Source organism: Symphodus melops (assembly GCF_947650265.1).
Source record: "Symphodus melops genome assembly, chromosome: 12".
NCBI lineage: Eukaryota > Metazoa > Chordata > Actinopteri > Labriformes > Labridae > Symphodus > Symphodus melops.
This window is the reverse complement of record NC_136702.1, coordinates 4,581,614-4,600,817: the sequence shown is the minus strand read 5'-3', so window position 1 is coordinate 4,600,817 and position 19,204 is coordinate 4,581,614. Positions and strand designations below refer to the sequence as shown.

Genomic DNA, 19,204 nt, shown 5'->3' with positions numbered 1-19,204 from the left:
TTTTTTGTCACTAGATATTTCTCAAATATAACGATAGAAGACACGTGAAAAGTCAATTTTGGGAAACTTTAATACAACTTGTTTTCCTTTAAGGTGCAATGATAAAGTGGCAGACATCACATCACACGTCACAGGTTAAAGCAAGTCTACAACTAAGTGTGAAAGATGCATCACTTTGTGCTACTTTGTGCTCACCTCAAAATCGGTCCTCGTCTCTTTCTGAATGTCTCGGTTGCCTCTGAATCAGAAGCATTTTTATTCCGTCTGGTTTCATCTCAGACGGGGCGGACTCCTGATTTTAAATCAGGACCTGCACTGAAAGGTTATTTTCCACATCGTGACTGTGATTAGAATCAATCAGTCAATCTTTGTTTGTATAGCATCATTTCATAACAAGTGTTATCTCGAGACACTTTACAAAAGAGCAGGTGAAAAGACCATGTTCATTGTTGTGTTTACAAAAAGCAGGTAGAAGACCTGACTTATTGCTATATTACAAGAGCCCAGCTTAATCTGTCATAAAGTGGAAAGAAAAAACCTTCCCTTTAACAGGCCGAAATCTTCAGCAGACCCTCATGCTCATGACGGAACAGCCATGAAAGTTTTCTTTATGTGACGATTATTGACGAATACGACGATTTTTGCATCATCTAAAGAAAACTTTCAGGCAAAGAAAAACATTTTTCTCGTCTCAGGGCAAAATGAGGGCTGGATTCACGACCATTCAACACTACTAGCATGTTTCTAATGATACAGAGCTTAATACAAATGAGTGAAGTATCCCTTTAAGTGAGCAACACTCCAACCGCAACACAAGACGATGATTATACTTTGATCTTTATGGTCTCGGGCTCGGGCCTCTCTTGGTCTCGGTTAGTGTGGTCTTGACTACAACACTACTTTGTGCACACAGATAAATGTTTACACACACACAGATACACTTTGTCATCAAATAAAAAGAGAGAACAAAACATGTGCAAATACAATACAGTTGACCTTAGCCTGACATGAAAGCTGGGGTTGTTTTTCCATTTCTCTGAACATGAGACTTTCCGAACTTCCCGCTTGTTTCGACCTGATTTTTAAAGAAAGCAAAAGCAAAGCTGCTAACAGGTCTGTTGTTCCCTTTATATGAATAAATAATCAAAATAAAAATGATATCTTAATACATTTTAACACTTGGAATTATCTTCAGCTGTGTATCAATACGTCATTGGTGAGCTAGTCGGTTTTTATGGCAGCAGGATCTTAAATTTATGACAATAGATTCGACAACAAACGTGGTCATTATGAGGTCACACAGAGCAACAATGACCAGGTTGTTAACAACAAATGAAGTGTATAGCACGATGATTAAAGTTAACTGAATATCAGACGTTAGACAAACGTAATGTAACTGAAGGAAATAATAATTACTTGGATTACCTTAGAAGAAAAACACGTAGAAATAAAGCAACCTGTTTCTGACTCATTCGTTTATCGAAACATCTGAGGAGTGTGAAGACACATTTTTATGAACCGAGAAATAAAACGGCTATGCTTTTTTTTTTTTTGTCTCGTCCCAAAGAATGTCTTTTTCATATTTGGACATGATAAAAAAATAATGGAGACGACAATTTAGTTTTTCTTGGTCGGATCTTTTTGTGCCTCCATTGGAAAGACAGGGAAGTGAAATTCAAAATAGATTCTTGACAAAAATGGGCATGGCGTATACTAAATGGATTCGACTGGACCAATAACACCATAGAGAAAATAAACAAGACATTTTCTGACATTCTAAGGTCCAAAAGTGACAATGTACGTAAATGTGACGCTATTTTGAATAAAATGCATCTAAAGTGGCGCTGCACTAGCTTGGTTCCCCAGGTTCTATCAGAACAGGTCCCGAGTGGCCTATAGGCTGGAGAAATCGTCTCCTCTCGACGGATAGAACACAGTTATATTCCTAACAATAAGACATCCTCATATAAAACATAAAGTGCTGCCTTTTTAACGCCTGTATTGACAGAATAAATGGACACTGGGATTGTCTCTCCCGTAAGCTCATTGTGTCACCTTAGGTCCAATCAGGACGCAGCGATTCTCTCCGAAGCTCCAACTTGTTACAGTTCCACCTCCACAGTGTCGTCATCCACCTCGCTCCTGCTGCCGACGTCTGATCCTCCCATGTTGAACCTTTTCGCCGGCGGTTCCACAGGGACGGAGAAAGGATCGGCGTTGCTCGTTTTTTCCAGCCGGCTGAGAAGTTGCATGAAGTTAAAGTAATAAATGAATAAGCAACTTGTAAAAATAAAAGCAGACTAATGGAGGAACGAGAAGCTGGTTGTCAGTCTCACCTTGGACTGAAGTTTGATCTTTGAACTTTGCTGACTTTGGAGTTGGTGGGGCTGAACAGGCCGGGGGATTTGCTGCCTAAAATAAAAAAATAAAAAACACAGAAGGAGCTGCTGATGTTGGGTGACAACAAAGACACAAGATTTATGTGCTTCATTTTGTTTGTACCTTCTAGTTTTTGTTTGGAAAAAGGAGAACGATTGGGCATGTGCGGCCTCCTGTCAGAGCTAACGTTGGACACGGCATCCTCCCCTTCTCCTGCAGCCAATAGGGAAGCTCGATAGTGGATAAGAGGCTGCCAGCACTCCTGCCTGAGGTCAATAACGTGCTCTGCGGTGTGTTTTTGCAGGTAGGAGAACCTGCACAGGCAAGAACAGTCTCAAAAAGTGAAGTTCAAAAAGACTTTTAAACCCTGTTAGTAAGTGTGTGCGCAGCACTTACACTGTCTTCTTGTCTGGTTTGAGCAGCTTGCTGGAGAATTCGCTGAGGATGGCCAGGTAGTAGAGGTAAAGTGGCGTAGGTGTTTCTGGAGTCTGACTAAACTCTTGGAACACAAATTCTATCCCGTTCCTGCAACATTTTTACAACACACAAACCTTAGGCTCCAAACAATCCAGCAGCAATCTCAAAAAAGAGAGAAAACAAGAGCCCACGCTGACCTGTGCATCATGACGACGCACTCGCGAAACTTGACGAGGTCCCCGAAAGTGAGGGCAAAGCGCCTGGCGAGCTCTTTGATGCTGGTGAAGGTCTGGACTCCTGGGTGAGCCCTGCCGCCGCTCTCCTGCTCTCGCTTCAGGCGAACAAAGAGCTGGGAGAAGTGGAAGAAAGAAAAAAAAAAACATGTCAGAGAGCAGCAGCAGCAGCCTGGGTGGAGCTGCAGTTTATTTTTGAAGAAGGAACCGTACCTGCTGCAAACAGAGCACCAGAGTACGAGAACTTTCTATCTTATCCATCTGCCTGGTCCGGTACATCGTCTCCTTGATGATGTCTCCAAAGTCATTGTAGTACTGAGGGACAGAAAGAGAGCAAACTGTTTGACCTGCTAACCATGAAGAAACACTTTAAATAAAGCACTACGGTCGTGTGCTTCCACCAAACAGTCCAGTCACAGTTTCACAGACTCAGACAGTAAATGTGGGGAATTAAAAAAATATATATGTTTTTAGCAAAACAGAACTTTTCAGATATTGACTTGTTGGATTGTCGTGAATAATCTTTGAGAAACATTTTCAAAGAGAAGAGCTTCTTCAAACACGTGGAGCGAGGAGGTTTAACTCCTCGAGGACGTTTCTGATCATTTGAATGTGCAGGAATGTTCTCGATGCGCGGCTGGACAGAAGATTTTTCGAGGTTTCTTGTCTTGGGCAGAGTGAGATGATGTGCCAGCAGTTGTTTATCTGAGCTTATTATAAAGACTAAAACACAGGAACAACAAGTCTCGCTCTGTCTGAGGTATATTTAGCAGTTGGTGTTTTTGTTTGTAAAAGGCCTCATTTTGTACACCTTCCACATCCTCTGCTAAAGTTACTGCTACAAACGCAACACTTTCAAATTAGCCTGAATTACAAAGATTATGTTTGTCTTTAAAAGCTCTTTATTGTCCCCATGTATCGAGGACATAGTCGTCATGTGGGCGGCCTGTGGCTCCCCTCCTGCACGTCAATCCCCACTCTCTCTCCCCGATTTGTCTCTATCCACTATCCTAACTCTGTAATAAAGGCAAAAAAAAATGCCAAAAAAAAAAAAAAAAAACCTCTTTATTGTAAAAACATTTTAAGTAACCTGCTGTGGCTTATTCTGTGAGATATAAAGTTCCTGTATAGCATTAAAGTTAGCTAGCTGCCCTCTTGTGGCACTTATATGCTACTAATAGTTTTGTGGCACTGCTGGCTGTAAAACTAATTTCCCGACAGGTCTAAATAAGAATATCTCTTTGACCTGTATTTGGGACCTCTTTTTGTTTTTCACTTGACTTGGCTTATTTAAGGAGAGATTGTACTCACTAAACTTTTTCCCAAAATGTGAAACTGTTCCTTTAAGGAGTCAATGTTTACCTTCATGTAGTACGTGTACACCTCAGCCGCCATGCTCATCTCCAGCACTCCATGTATGATCAGCTTGCAGTAGGCCGCCAGCAGATTTCTTCGCCTGTGCAGGTCCTCCAGCTTCTCCACTTCAGAGTCTTCACTGGCTGAGAGATCCAGATGGAGTCGAGGCGTGTGGTTGGATGTGAAGTGAACGAGATGAGAAGAAAGTGAAGTCAGAGGAAGAAGAGTGATTAATCATGAGAAATCATACAGCAAGAGGGGAAAGAACAAAGTAGAAGGCCGAGAGTGTTTCAGCTAGTTTCAGGACAATGGCTTTAGCAGGTGGAAATCAAAGATAACACAAGACTAGAGTTATAGTTGTGACACCATGTGGCTTCAATCTTTCACAAGGCTAATAAAATAGGCTCGGAGGTGAGCCAGAGTTAATGGAATTTTCTCACGGAAAGAGATTGCCCTGATTTTATGATTTAACTCTGTGCCCCTGCCCTCCGAGTGATCTCTGATCCAGCAGCTAATAGAAAACACTGTCTCTATATATAACAAAACCATAACCAGGCAAATCCAATAAAACAATCGCTTTTTATTACATGTTCAAAAACCAATAATCCCCTATTGCATTTGGTTGAACATTTAAGAGATTCCCACCAGGACCGGCAGTGCTTTCTCTGGAATAGCCCATATTTGGATGCAATATGTCTCAGAAAGTAGAAGCTATTGTAAAGATGATCAAATGTTTAAGATACAGTCAGCCGTCAAGGAAATCAAATGTTTACCTGCAGGACTTGAAACAGACAACTCTGTTTATTTCCAACATTTTGTTTTTCGGTTTTTTTTTGGGGGGGGGGGGTTTAAACATATCACCGGCAACAAGCTTCATCACTTTTTTACACGCCATGTCAAACATATTAGCCAAGCTTGTTCAAATCTGGGGATGTTAACAGGGGTTTCTTTGTAATTTGGGGGTCCATTGTGAGGTCACGGTGGGAGTCCGACCTGGTCCGCAGATCAGTAATGAGCTAATAAGCCCGACGTGTGAGCGTGCATTTAATACCCGTTTCTTTTTCACCACAGCAAGCTGAACACTGAGTCAATGCTTCACTCAGATCACGGAGGATCTGAGAAACACAGTGAGAGCGCCATCTGCTGTGTAATAGTGCAATGTGTTTCCTCTCAAGCACGCGGTCACAGGATGCTGTGTGTCAATGCAAGTCTTCAGATAGAAAACAGACGGAACGATGACTGAGCTCAGGTCTGTTGTAGCTGTGATAATACGAACGGAGGAAAATAACTTCCTTTTATTCAACTCTTGTAATTACAATTCTTTGTTGATGTTTTACATTCAAACTAAACTCCATTTCAGAGGTCAATGTACTTCTACATTTTTAATTGGGGGCTTAGTGGGCCTTTATTTTAGAGGGAGGACAGAGGATAGAGTCAGACATCTGGTAGAGACAGACAGAGTAGGGATTGATATTCGAACCCTGCTACATCCTCCACACGTGGGGCGCGCTCACCGACCATCACTCCACCGTAAAAGTACTTTTAAGTCCGCTGAGAGCGGTTTTAAAATAAATAAATGAATGTTTTTGTTACAACTTTAAACCCAGGAGCCTCCGAACTGTGCGGCCTCCTGGGTCAGTGTGAAGAGAGGATCCCTACATTCCGATGAGTCATCAACGTTTTGCAGAATTGAAATGATGTGAGAGGAAGAATGTAACAATGTGTATAACAAACAAAAGAAAAGACAAAGGTTATAAAAAAGGTGTTACTTTCTCTAACTTCCCTCCGTCTCACTCTGAGAGGGTCACTGAGTCACTCACTGTACAGTGAGAAGCTGCACAAGTAGAAGCGTGCCTACTGTTTGATACAACCTGTTGTTATTTTCCTGAAGTAGAAATTGAATGCAGCATTTTCTGCTTTTTTTTTATTTTTTGTCTTGTTTGCTCTTTTGCCATGAAGAACACATTTAATTATGTCCGACGAGATCCGACTCATGAACAGGAAATAATATTTACCTGCTACACCTGCGTCTTAATCATTATCTGCACAGTTAGTGACATGAAGCAGAAGATAGCTGCACTGACTGTAAGTGATTGAGGATGTGATCTCACCACTGCTCTGGCTTTCACACTCTGGTCCAACAAAGGCATGCTGGCATATGAAGGTCAACAGCGCCCTCTGCAGTTTAGGACTGGTAGTGTGGAGCAGTGGACCGAAGGAGGTGGGATTCCACACCTGAAGCTGGTAGGAGTGAGCCGTCAGAACGTCACACACACCCACAAAAGCCTTAGAAAAGGAAGAAGACATTCAATTAGAGAAGACAGAGAGGATGAGGATGATGATGATGATGATGATGATGCTGTGATCTGTAAAGCATGAGTGTTACCTGCTGTCGCACGCTGAGGTCACAGTGAGACAGACAGTGATGACTCCTTTCGCAGAAAAGACGCAGCTGCAATCTCTGGGCCACGGCTTTCTCCTAAATCACACACACACACACACACACACACACACACACACAAATAGGACACACAATAAATACACACATTATGCAGCAATTTGACTGAAAACATGTAAATTACAGTCTCAGCTCTCTACAGGGGATCAGGAGGAAATGAACTGTTCCTCTGAAATTCTTATCAGGCAACAGCTTCTAGACTTCCAGTCCAGCATTAAAAACTTTGTGTTCGTGTGTTTGAGTGTGTGTGTTCAGACCCTTTGGGGAAAGAGTCAAAATAATCCCAAAATATTCTTAGAATCCACGGTGGGTCCTTTGAATACGTTGTACTCAAGTTTTAAACCAAGAAATATGTCTTTATGAACAAACGAGTGAGACGTCTTTGACTGATAGATGTTTCATCTATTTTCACGGTGTATTATGCTGGACTCACTCTGGAGCTGAGAGATTCTCCACTGGTGTTGAGAGACCAGATCAGTGAGTAACACAGACACTGCAGCACCTCCAGCAGCACCTTTTCCATAAAGACAAAGAGACACAAGGATGGAGACTCAGAGGACAAACACAGGGGACAAATAGAAGTTGATGTCAAAAAGGTGACAAATGAGTACCTCTGATGGTGGTCTTCTCTGGCTGCCCTCCACTGACAGGAGAGGGGACAGCAGCTCAAACAGGTTCCAACGGGAGAGGTCATGACAGCTGGCAGGAAGAGAAATAACCGATGCATCACTTCAGTGGTAGAATATAAGCAGCTCTGATTTCACTGGAAGAAAATCGTACTTGTGAAAAGCTCGGAGTTTCTTCAGTGTCAGTAGTATGTCTCCAGCGTTTCCCTCGTCAGCACTAGAAGTGTCCGCCTGCAACAGAGACACAGGGACGGTGAGTCCTCCTGTCACAGAGGGCTTCCTCATGTTTACATTCAAACTGACGTGAGCAGCTCAAACAAAGCAGTGACGTTGTTTCAGGGGGAAAAAAAAAAATCGAGGTTCCCCTTTCAAACATGAGCAAACGTCGAGATAATGTCAGGACAATCAGGCCCTGAAATCTTCAAAACTCAAAATAATCTGTTTGGTTAAAGTGAAGGAGAGAGCCTTGATAGTTATGGGGGAGAAGGAGGCAGCAATGGTTAATATCATAACAACATGGATAGGGTGTTTATACAATGCACAAACAAGAGTAGGATACATAATACAGACAACAGATCATGGCTGGTTAGCTTCCTACCCTTCCTGTCTGATTGAAACAATCATTGCATTGGAGTTTTTCCACATGCTCCTGAACGCCCCGTCATCTCTTCCATCTGTGCTTTGCGTTGGCAGCTTGTAGTGAGCGAGCGAGCTGTAAACACAATAACATACACTGGAGGGGACCTCACCTTCAGTGCGTCCTGCAGCAGAGCCGGCACTTTGTCTACCCAGCTCTGGACCAGAGAGTCTCTTGCAGTCTGAGCAGCCGAGCAGCAGGAAGTCTCCTCCCTACACAGACTGAGGTACGTGCGGGCTGCAGCCTCCAGGACAGCGAGGTCTGAGTGACGGTCCACAACAGCTCCAATCTCTGACAGCAGGTCTGACACCGCCTGAGGTAAAACAAGTGCGTCATAACTCTGTGAAATTAAGGCTAACACAGACCATCTATTCTACAGTTGTCAAAAATGGTGAAGTAGTAAAAGGATGAAAGGGACTTTTGCGACCCCTCATTTTTGGTGACAGACAAACAAATAGGACCAAAATAAAAATCCATCAAGAGGGGAACTTTCTCTTTGGGTCAATCTTTACGACCCCTAAAGACCAAGCAGGGCCTCTGATCTTTCTTTATCTGGTCCTGATGTGATGGAAGTGTTTTCGGACAAATAAATGTTTCCCTGCAGACCTGAGTGTTTCCAGCTTTAGGACCCTCTGGGGTGAAGAACTGAGGAATCTTCAACAGGGAGGCAACAACGTCAGGACTATCTGAGAACTGCACAAACAACAACAACAACACAAATCAAAAGAGCAGATGTTATCGTCACATAATGCCCAGAATCCTGCTGCGCAGCATCGAGGGCGGACTTGATCTGATAAGTCTCTGACGTGCGAATACCTTGGACAGTAAGTTAGGAAGCACCACGATGAGATGTTCAGTGAGTTTAGTACAGTCATCAATCTGAATTTTCTTTTCCCTGGCACTCATGACCTGAAATGTAGAGAACACCAACAAATGTTCTGATTGAATTATTAGAAAACCATGTGAGACCAGAACATTAACTCAGCTCCTGTACTAAAGTATTTACTTCTCGAGGCAGGTGCTACTCCGCTTTATCTCAGAGGTAAACATAGTACTTGTTTTTCCTATGCAATAAGTACAGTAATAGCTTGTTTTACCTTTTAGAGTTGGCACTTTAGAAAGCTAAATGCATCTAATTCAATGAGAATTGAACCTTCTTGGCTCCACTCCTTCCTGCCAGCACTGGTCCCTCCGCGACCTGACGCACCGACGCAACCAAGATCTCCACAAGCACAGCTGTTTCGTCATGAGTAAGACCTGCGCCCACATGAAGAGTCACAACAAGAATAACTTGGTAAACTCAACAATCCACAGAAATATGAACCGTTTTAAGAACGTAGAAATGTTTGTACGCTCTTCATCAGTGGAAAAAAAAAAAAAACAAAGTTTCATTTTGTTCTGATTATGGCGACATCCTCGACAAAGCGGTTCCCTTTTATTTGATTTTGTAGTCTGGTACATACATGTCATACATGTGATGTGTTCCCCAAAGATGCATCTCTTTCTGCATGTTTCTAACAGGCTAACATTCTGCTCACTGTGAACATGTGAAGGGGGAAATGCAAACAAAGGCTCATTCTGCTCCACTAATGATTCTGATGAGTTCTTTACTGACAGAGGACAGGAGTCAATGTTGTAGCTGATGGTTTGCTTTGTGTTTGTAGGTCATGTTGACGGTGTAGATTCACACATTCAGTTACCCTGACTATGTGAGGGAGGGTCCTGCAGCAGTAAAGATGTGAGTGCAGGCCAGTCCTTCAGCAGAGCTCCTCCACAGTCCCACAGACTGTCCACCAGGTACACCACATGCTTGTGCAGCTGAAAGCGGACAGGTATGTTAGATCACAAAGTCGTGGAAAACAACACACTTGACCCAACGTCCATGATTTTTTTTTTCTTTCACCTGAGACTCCTTGTAGAACTGCAGCAAGGCCTTCAGTGTGCAAAACATGTGTTGTTTGTGTGCCTCGTCATCCTTTATTTCATCCTGAGTGACAGATGCAGGAGCTGCTGTGTGGAGAAGCCTGTCAGAGACCAACAACAACTAAAGTCAAAACTCTCCCCTTTATATTGCTTCTGTTTTATTAAAGAGATAGAGGTCAATGTACCTAGAGTAGAGCAGCTCCCCTGCAGTCACAGCTAGAGGGCGCTGTGATGAGTATACAAACTGGAGCAGCTGTTTGTAGTCCTCCGGGCTGAGAACGTCATCAGAGGTTCTGAGGAGTCGAAGTAGAAAATACAAGATTGACTACCGGTAATTGGAGGATGACAGTATAGAACTGCTTTTATTCATTGATGGTGCTTTCATCTTACAGTCACCAACTGTGATTCAGGAGGATCTGTTTATTGTTGTTAATTTGTCATTTTATAGCACTGCACTCTAACTTGTAAATGGCTTTTGTTAAAATCACTGTAATTGCTTCCTCATAATGTTTTTTTAAGGTTAATCTTGAGAGATGGGACAGGACATGCGGGAAAGGATCCTCCGGTCAGATGTGTCCACTTTGAGGAATGTAGCCTCTGTCCATGACAGGCGCACTGACCTCTAGGCTACCAGCACAGCATAATGTGTTCTATTTGTCCTTTCTCATCTTTTCGGTGAGAAACTCTAAACTGGCCCGTGGCTGAAATCTGCTCTACAAATAAAGCTGCCTTGTCCTTGTGCTAATCACCATCTCCTGCACAGAGATTAAAGATGAAAGTTAGCAAGCTTGAAGAAGTTTTATGAATAGGTCCCCTTACAAAAGTTTTATATACATGTGTTAAAAAAAAAAACTGCTAACAGGCTTGTAACTCACTTAGAGATGATCAGCAGTAGTTTCATGCTCTGCACTGCCACTTCATTGTCCTTATCCAGAGTCATGGAGATCATCCGCTCCTGGAAGAACACAGAGAACATCAGGCATCACACTTTCAAAACTTTCATTCTGCCTTTATCCACTTTGTCTCCAGCTGAAAACATTTAAAACAACCTGATCCACATAGACATATCCTCCTATTTTTCCTGCTGATGCATCTGCCAGGTTGTTTACCTTGAAGCGGCTGGTGAACAGGTCAAGTTTCGGGTGCAGCACTGGATCTCCATATAAACCCTGAAGACCTAACACACACTTGAGACGCACGTCTGGTACCTGGTGAAAGAAAAGCATGTTAGCGCAAACGCAGGCTGTGAAGACAGTTTTTGTCGGACGTCAGACGACGTGTTTACCTTGTCGTGCAGCATCCAGCCCATGTATTTGAGGTAGCTATCATTGAGAAAGGCAGAGCTGTAGAGCTTCATCCACAGACCCAACTCTTCCAGACAGATCGAGCGGATTTCTGGAAGCACGTCTCTGCACAGGTGGACAAAAACAAAGTCCGCTCAAATACACGCTGCGAGCTCTGCTGACACTTGCAAAGTCAGTGAAACACTTGCCGATATCTTTTCAGAAAAACTCCTTTGAAAATGATGTCCATCATGCTCTCGATCTCCGTCCTCTTCTCCTGCAGCTGGGAGAGGAAGAGGAAACACAGAAAGAAGCCAAACTATTCCTTTAACTCATACCCCACACCTGTATTTAACACTGTTCTTACCTCTGCGATCTTCTTCTGTATTCTCTCCTGTTGCAGCGTGCTTTTCTGCCTCAGTGTTTTCGTTTTCTGCACCTCAAACAGCTTCTGACTGTTCTCGATGCCGACGCTCAGACTCAGAGCGACGCTCGCCATCGAGCTCAGCAACTTCACCGCTGATCACAGAGATTCAAAAACAAACGCCACAGATTAGCTCAGTGAACGAGTTTATGTCCCTATTTGCATCTGCTTTCAATTCCTCACCTGCCAGTGTGCAGGTGTGTCTGAATGCACGTACGAAAGAGTTGGAAAGCTCAGTGAGCAGTGAGATGACGGCGTTCATCAGGTAAGAGTCAAATATGACGCTGTGCTGACACTGAGCCACGAGCACCGATATGAAGTCACAGAACTCGGAGTGAAACCAGCGTCCATACGGCCCCGCTTGTGTCAGAGGATACTCCACGCTATCCTGCAGCAGAGAGAAGAAAGAAAGCATAAAAAACAGAGTAGAGAAATGTTGAAGGAAAGCAACAACCTAAAGGGTAAAACAGCAAGTTCTCAAGCTCGACTATTTGGCCACTTTTCCTAAAGTTAACGAGTGTGTAGGAAGGGAACATAATGACTGAATGCACCCAGGATACATTTAAAACACCAACAGAAACAATCTGTCAGATCCATGTTATTTATTTCATATACTTTAATAATTCCTGAGGGAAATTAGGGTTTGCACAATTATTGAGAGACATGCTTTTCACCTGCAAAGGCCTGAAATTACACACATGCAGAACAGGACCTGTGGACATGCATTAGTGGAGAGGGGGCTTCTACACACCAGAGCTGTTGGCGGTTCTGTGCGAATGATGCACAATGTTTGCATAATAAGGTGAGAAAATAATTTGACCTCTTCAGACATTTTTTCTAAGTGCATCTTGTATGTTTGTGGGGTTAAGATGTGCAGGAAGATTCCTACTCTGCTGCTGCAAATACACAATAGAAGCATACATCTAGTGTAGCTAGTATAGGGAAGTGTGTGCTCCACAGTTTCAAAACATTTTCAATCAACAGTGTCCCTATATCTAAGAATCGTAATCCCTTCCTGATTGACTAATATGAGAAGATGGCAGGTACATAATGTGCAAATAAAAACTATTATATTAATTGTATTATATGTTAAGGTAATTGTGATTGTTTGGTTTATTACAGATGATCATTGGTCAAAAATCTGAATAATGGTCCATAAAAGCACTGACTGTATCCATAGGCCACGTGACGGTGAGGATCCATGGAAAGGCCAGAAACTTCTTGTACTGCAGACCAGAGACCTGCACACACACCGCTTCAGTTTAGAGAGTTGAAACTGATGCAACAACGAAGCAAAAGGAAAGAAACTGAGACTGCAGAAAGAAGCTGTACCTCGTCCAGCTCCTCCACCATCTTACTCATGATGTCACCGTCCTCCTTGTTCTGACACATCTCCGCTGTGACCACACCTGAGAGACACAGGAAGGGAAAATGAACACGATTATGTGCAGCTTTTTATTCGTCTTCCTGTATGTGTTTGTATGCCTGATTGCTATTTTGTGCTTCTGACGTCTACTTGCCTTTACAGCCACAGCATTGGATGAAGAAGCTGATTAGATCGAGGAGAGATGAGTTTCTGTCGGCTACATAAGCCTCAATCCAATCATCAATCACGACCTGCTCAGACATTACAGAGAGCCGAATGTGGGTTTCTTTACGTTCTGCTCAGGAGATTTATCAATGCTAATATCTGAAAATGGACATATTACCCATAATTCAAACCAGAATATATATCTTATATATATGACATTTTACCTGCATGGCGCCCCTGCCCATGGTGACCACCTCAAACAGGGTGACGGCCTCCACATGTTTCCGTTTACTGCCTCTTGTTTTGCTGACACTGCTGCGGCTGGCTTTGGCATTTTTGCTCTTAACATTCTCTGAGGCCGTGTGCGCTTTTCTCCTTCGCTTCTGTGGAGTTTGATAATGTGACACAGACGGCATGCTAAACCATGAAAGGCTTCAAATTCATGGACGAATAAGTTTAACCAGTGTGCTGCATCCTAAACTTGTAAAATAAGTAAAATATGAAAATTACTGATGTGGCATTGAAGTCCAAATAAGAGTAAGTGAGGCAAGAGACATTTCACTCCTCTTATAAGAATTACTCGAACAGCTTTTAACAAATGATTTGAAGCAGAAGACTTTGCTTTATCAATAAAAAGACTTGTGGAACACTTTTAAATTTTAAAAACCAAAAAATACAACTGCAATAAATCAGGCAGCACCTGCGAGACGACTCAAGCTGCAGCGATTTGACACTGACATGCGCCATTCTCACGACCTCCAATCACTCTCGTCCTCCCCACTGAGCGCTCTATTTAAGCCGCGAGCTCTCTGGCCTCGCCCTCTGTCCTGTCAGTGCCTTGCAGTCGTGTACCATTCGCTTCACTGAAATCCCCTCCTTTGAACACTCACGTCAAGTAATTCTGACAATCATTTCATCACGTCTGCAAATCTTTTGGTTTCAGGACTCGCAGAGCTGTCCTCTTATTACACAGAAAAGAGGCAGACAAAGTGTAAAACGTGGGTTAACTGTGATAAACTTCTATTGCAGAGCAGTTTTTTTCCTGCATTTGATTTGAATAATCATATAGTGATTTAACTGAAAGTAATCCCACTAATTTCTCCTCTACAAACTTTATCAGAGCATACAAAAAGGTAAACAGTTATTATCAAGCATGCAACATCATTTAGGAACTTATTGAGATGCATTACAGTATGCATACCTTCTACTACTTCTACTTCTGCTTGACCAATTCGGGAGGTAACCCAGCATGCAGGTGAATCAGTGTATCAGTATAAAAACACCTACCACACCCTTTCGTCTGTTCTCATTCCCAGAGTCCTCTCCTGAATGATTGACAGCTCCAGAGGAGTTTGCTCCACCCCGAGAGCTCCTCCTGGAAGGTAAAATGAAACATTTAAGTAAGATAACATTTCATTGTAAACTAAATGAGAACAATAAGGATGATAACTTTTGCTCAGAGGACCTGGATGCGGCTGCAGCTGTTGGCTCTGGTATCATCTCCTCCTGATGTCTTTACACACACACACACACACACACACACACACACACACACACACACACACACACTCAGGTGTGTGTCTGCATCTGGAGAGACATTCAGACGCTCACTATTACTTGGGACCATTTTAATTCCATATAATAAAAAGAGGTTACCATATTCATGAATGCATGTGTAGTAGTGACAATGGGACACTTTTGCATGCAAACATACTTTGCATGCAGACATTTAGAGGTAGGACAGGTAATTTAAGGACACTGAGGGAGAGAGAGGATACTTCTATCCCCATGAGACTTGACTTTGTTTGCAATCACACATTTACATGTAAAGATTAAAAAAAATAAACATCCGATATGTCCTTATAAAGTCCAGTGTTGTGTTCAATGTAACACAGATTAAACCTGACTGACAAGAAAGCTCGGCTGCTCCAAAACTTTTCAAACTCACCGTCTCTACGTGTAATTATCCTCCTTGTGTATCCATGGATGTATGTTCTTGAACCTAAATGTTGTCACATTCATAAAAATCAAACATTAACCCGAGTATCCACCTTCTTTTCCCACACAGCTCTCACAGTCAAGGTTGTTTGGACAGTCTAACCCGCCCTGATTGGCTGGCGCTCCAAAACAAACGTAGGTGATTTGTCCGTCTGATACGTCGCTCACCGTTTAGTCCCGCCTCCAGCGGTTTTGACAGACAGACAGAGCGTGTCCGGATAAGCTGTCTGAAAACCCAGCGCTGAAAACATCTGTTGAAGACAAGCCTTTAGTCGTCTTCAGCTATCAGCATATATGAACAGCATTACAGTGCTGCTTTTATCCAGAACAGGAAAAAACCACAATAGCCCACGTGATACTGCGCCTTTCCACCTGTATTTTGTTGCTGAAGTTGCTTTGTCTGTGTCTTCCTTCTTCTTTAAATTACCTCGTCAGTATAATTCAGAAGGGAGCTGTGGTGGCATTTTCTGGTCGAAAAGTAGCTTGTCTGGAACAGCAGGGGGCGCCATTCCCTCATCATCAAATCAGAATCATAATATTGTCAATTAGGTTTATCTCTTAGACACACAACAAACTCAAAATGCTATGAGACAAAACAGAAGGCAAGCAAGAAATAACCTGCTTTAAGTAAGATGAACAGACAGAGGGAAACAAGTGAGAAAAAATATATGACGTGTACAGAATGTATTATTTTTATGAGATTTATTCCTGCATGAAGTAAGTTGTATGGCCCGCCTGAACTCAAGACACACGCACACACACACACACACACGCACACACACACATACTGATAACTGGGAGAAAGGAAAACACATTTCTCTATTGCATTCAATTTTATTATTTCCCTTTAGGTATAAAAAAAGGCTCATAACAGTTGTTAGAACAGTAGTGCATGGAGGGATCTGCAACCCTTTCGTTCATTTCCAAATAACCGACTCACTAAAGCAATTAATATTCATCACATCCATTTCGGGAATATTAAAACCTGCATGATTTGTAAATAAATGAGGCTCTTCAATCACACCATCAATCCGTTTATTTACTTTGTAGCACCTTGTCACAGTATTAACATGTTCTGTTTATGTAGAAGCAGGCAGCTCCTGCAGAAAAACTTGAGCATCCAGATGAGATTCAGTGGCATTTTTTTCTCCAGAGTCGGTCAGGAAAGGAACTGAGACACGAAAGTTACGGCCTGGTGAAGGTCGTCTGTCAGCTCCTCGGGAAGCGACAACACCATACAGGTTAATTTTTGAGTTATTTCTAAGATCCTACAAGGAGAAGAACAAATGGTAGTTACTGCTGCATCAGTTATCATCTCTGCAAACCTGATATTTAAGTTTGAACTCACCAGTTGATGTAATGAGCCGCGAGCTGAGGTTCATGCCTGGAGTCTTCCTCTACCACGAGACATTGTTTCATCTGTTTGAAGTTGGCCTCAATGTCTTTCTTTATGTCAGAGAAAGCCTGAATCCCTCTGAAAGAGCTGACAACTTGCTGCAAAAATAAGATGATAGTGTAATTTAAAAAATATAGAGGTTGACCACGATAAGAAAAATGTGTCAAAATAATAATCTGTCCTCCTTACATATATGACAGAGAGCTGGTGGGCGATGTATTTGTGACTTCCAAGGTGTCTGATATCTTCTTCCAGCTGTTGACTCAGAACCAGGAGCTGGTTCAGTTTGGCAATGTGGAAGAAATATTCTGCAAAATAAAAGTATCAGCTCATCATTATAATTTTGGTTCTTTACTTGTGGGGGAAAAAAATGCAGTCTCCATAATGAGAAAACAAAGTTCAAACCTTTCTTTAAACCTTTTCTTGAGAAGTGAAATATTTCACTATCTAGAGATTAAAGTCTGATGTGATGCATCTCCTGACATTTTTGTCTTAATTTACTTGCTTCAGTTGTTTAGGGGTTTTCTGTGCATGCTGGTATGAAGGTGAGGTATTCTATAATAAATTCACTTTAAGCAGAGTGTTATTTCCCTCTTAGATTGATCTCCTACCGTCCATTGGCGGCCTCTCTAACATGTCCACTGGGCTTCCTTGGATGAGGAAAACCTCCACACGAGGAAACATTACTGACAGACCCATCATGTCCAGGTAGTCCTGAAAAAACCAGGCATGTAAAATGGATCCATTCATGATGTAATCATGTAATAGTCAGGTTCCTGTAGTATATGAACTGGATTGTTGGTTGTGGTACCTCCAGCTGGGGCATAGGCTTTGGTAGGTGTTCAAGGCACTGCAGCATATGGTCAAGAATCTCTGAACCTTCAAGAAAAGAGCACAAACCCAAATGAAATTTACGACAGCTGTAGAAATTGAATGATTTGCATCACTCACCTTGAGCTTGAAAAGTGTCCGACTCTTCTGGGCTGCAGCCTTGGCCTAACTGCTCCTGGAACTGCAACATACAAACACTGAATGAAGTCACAGAGAACAGAAGAAGCATATAAAATAGTGTAAAATGCTTATCATCAGAAAGAGAGACTGCACATTGGACCTCAAAGCAGTTTAAAGGGTCTTTGCCTGTTGACTTTAGGGCTGCAACACTTTATCTGCAGAATATACTTTTTACATGTTTTAACTTGTGTCAGGACATTGAAATGCTTCTTTATATAACAAATAGTCCAACTGCAAAATACTGTTTGTTAATTAACGTCCAAGAAAAAACAGCAGATCATAGCATGAAACAGCTGAAAACAGTATTATGTTCGGTATTGTTGCTTGAGTGCCACCAATTCCTTTCCAACTTTAATGCCGCTTTCGAGTGCTGTTGTAAACGTCCATGAGAGACTGATTTGAAAACAATAAATGGACTTAAACTTGTATGGTACTTTGTTAGTCTTCTGTCAGTTTTTTCCACACCATTCACACACTGATGGCAGAGGCAGCTTCATTAAACTGCCCCTAAGATTGTTTTTCCATTCACATGCTTTCACACAACAGAAAGTGGTCAACACTAAGAAAAAAAAAATGCCAATGAATGTGAGTCTTGCCAGCATGTTAGGTTCAGGTGAGTCTACCTGCTGCATCTGTGCCCTGATGAGGAGGTCCAGCTGCCCACACAGACACAACATCTCCAGGCCCACCTGCTCTGGACTCAGCTGGACCGGCATCAGAGGTCTCTTCACCTGTAGCTCCACTGACCACACACACCAACCAAATCAGTCTCACATACTGTATACCCCGCTCTCCTTTTCCTAACTTAACAAACACATCACAGAGGAACCACTGCAGGCTTTAAAAGGACATTATGTCATCTAAAACATCTATTTGTCCTACAGGTCGAAGGAAAGAAGAGGAGACACTTATAGGGACAGAAGGGGAGTGGTCAGAGATACAGGTTCTGCGGGGTGTAGCATTGACACAGAAGACAAATATCAACAAAAAGCTACCACAGCCAAAAAAAAAAGTACTGATGCTGGGACTTACCTTTAAAAGCCTCATGGTAAACACAAGGCAGGCAGAGCGGCTCTGTAATGCTTACAGCCATATCTGATTGGTTATCAGACTATTGTCCTCTATCTGTACCGCTAATTAAAGCCACATAAGGAAAGTGGAAGAAAAATGAAATAGTCTAGATGAGACTATTTTACATCTATATTTATTTTAAGGCATTTGGCCATGACTGTCTTTCGCAAGTGGTGCGTTCGAGTGTCAGTCGTTCATGAAGGCTGAATACAAAAGCCGATATTCATCCGTAATTAGTCGTTTCTCTGCCGGTGACGAACATCACACGCAGCAGCGAAGTGGAGAATACATCCCATTACCCCGGTGGATCCATAAAGCTGCTGAAAGATTGATGTAGAAAACAAAACAAAGCCCACGCCCTTTGCAACCAAAGCAGTGCAGTCTGTCTGCGATTTGCAGTTTACAGCCCCCCTCCCTCCGCATTCACAGTGAGCGCGAGCCTTACTGAATGATGTCATGAT

At 42.5% G+C, this 19,204-nt stretch overlaps 2 protein-coding genes across 2 annotated transcripts; both read right to left on the bottom strand.

Annotated features, from left to right (window-relative positions):
* Positions 1-52: 52 nt before the first annotated feature.
* On the bottom strand, positions 53-15,703 carry LOC306833029 (cohesin subunit SA-2). Its single transcript, XM_079358070.1, has 33 exons — positions 15,216-15,703; positions 14,813-14,854; positions 14,733-14,780; positions 14,555-14,642; positions 13,492-13,650; positions 13,257-13,353; positions 13,069-13,145; positions 12,906-12,977; positions 11,920-12,124; positions 11,680-11,831; positions 11,522-11,595; positions 11,315-11,438; positions 11,139-11,237; positions 10,905-10,984; positions 10,215-10,322; positions 10,010-10,130; positions 9,807-9,924; positions 9,260-9,363; positions 8,923-9,015; positions 8,713-8,799; positions 8,219-8,419; positions 7,624-7,700; positions 7,455-7,542; positions 7,277-7,357; positions 6,772-6,864; positions 6,497-6,671; positions 4,392-4,528; positions 3,243-3,344; positions 2,994-3,145; positions 2,776-2,904; positions 2,503-2,693; positions 2,337-2,412; positions 53-2,238 (listed from the first exon to the last, which is right to left on the bottom strand). The coding sequence occupies exons 3-33, from the start codon at positions 14,765-14,767 to the stop codon at positions 2,103-2,105; spliced, it is 3,531 nt and encodes a 1,176-aa protein (XP_079214196.1). The 5' UTR covers positions 14,768-14,780; positions 14,813-14,854; positions 15,216-15,703; the 3' UTR covers positions 53-2,102.
* A 376-nt stretch (positions 15,704-16,079) lies between these two features.
* On the bottom strand, positions 16,080-19,153 carry LOC306833199 (uncharacterized protein). Its single transcript, XM_079358312.1, has 8 exons — positions 18,705-19,153; positions 18,296-18,414; positions 17,613-17,673; positions 17,473-17,540; positions 17,273-17,375; positions 16,851-16,969; positions 16,614-16,759; positions 16,080-16,533 (listed from the first exon to the last, which is right to left on the bottom strand). Exons 1-8 carry the CDS (start codon positions 18,763-18,765, stop codon positions 16,425-16,427), a joined length of 786 nt encoding a protein of 261 aa, XP_079214438.1. The 5' UTR covers positions 18,766-19,153; the 3' UTR covers positions 16,080-16,424.
* Positions 19,154-19,204: the final 51 nt, after the last annotated feature.

Bases quoted from the DNA above. Each gene is read 5' to 3' on its own strand.
- LOC306833029 (XM_079358070.1), bottom strand. From the start codon at position 14,767: ATGATACCAGAGCCAACAGCTGCAGCCGCATCCAG. The intron at 10,131-10,214 runs GTACATTGACCT...GGTCTCTGACAG, and splicing joins GGGGAGCTGCTCTACTCTAG to GCTTCTCCACACAGCAGCTC. The intron at 4,529-6,496 runs GTGAGATCACAT...TGGATCTCTCAG, and splicing joins GTGTGAAAGCCAGAGCAGTG to CCAGTGAAGACTCTGAAGTG.
- LOC306833199 (XM_079358312.1), bottom strand. From the start codon at position 18,765: ATGGCTGTAAGCATTACAGAGCCGCTCTGCCTGCCTTGTGTTTACCAT. The intron at 17,376-17,472 runs GTACCACAACCA...TGGTTTTTTCAG, and splicing joins AGCCTATGCCCCAGCTGGAG to GACTACCTGGACATGATGGG. The intron at 16,970-17,272 runs GTAGGAGATCAA...TTTATTTTGCAG, and splicing joins AGAGAGGCCGCCAATGGACG to AATATTTCTTCCACATTGCC.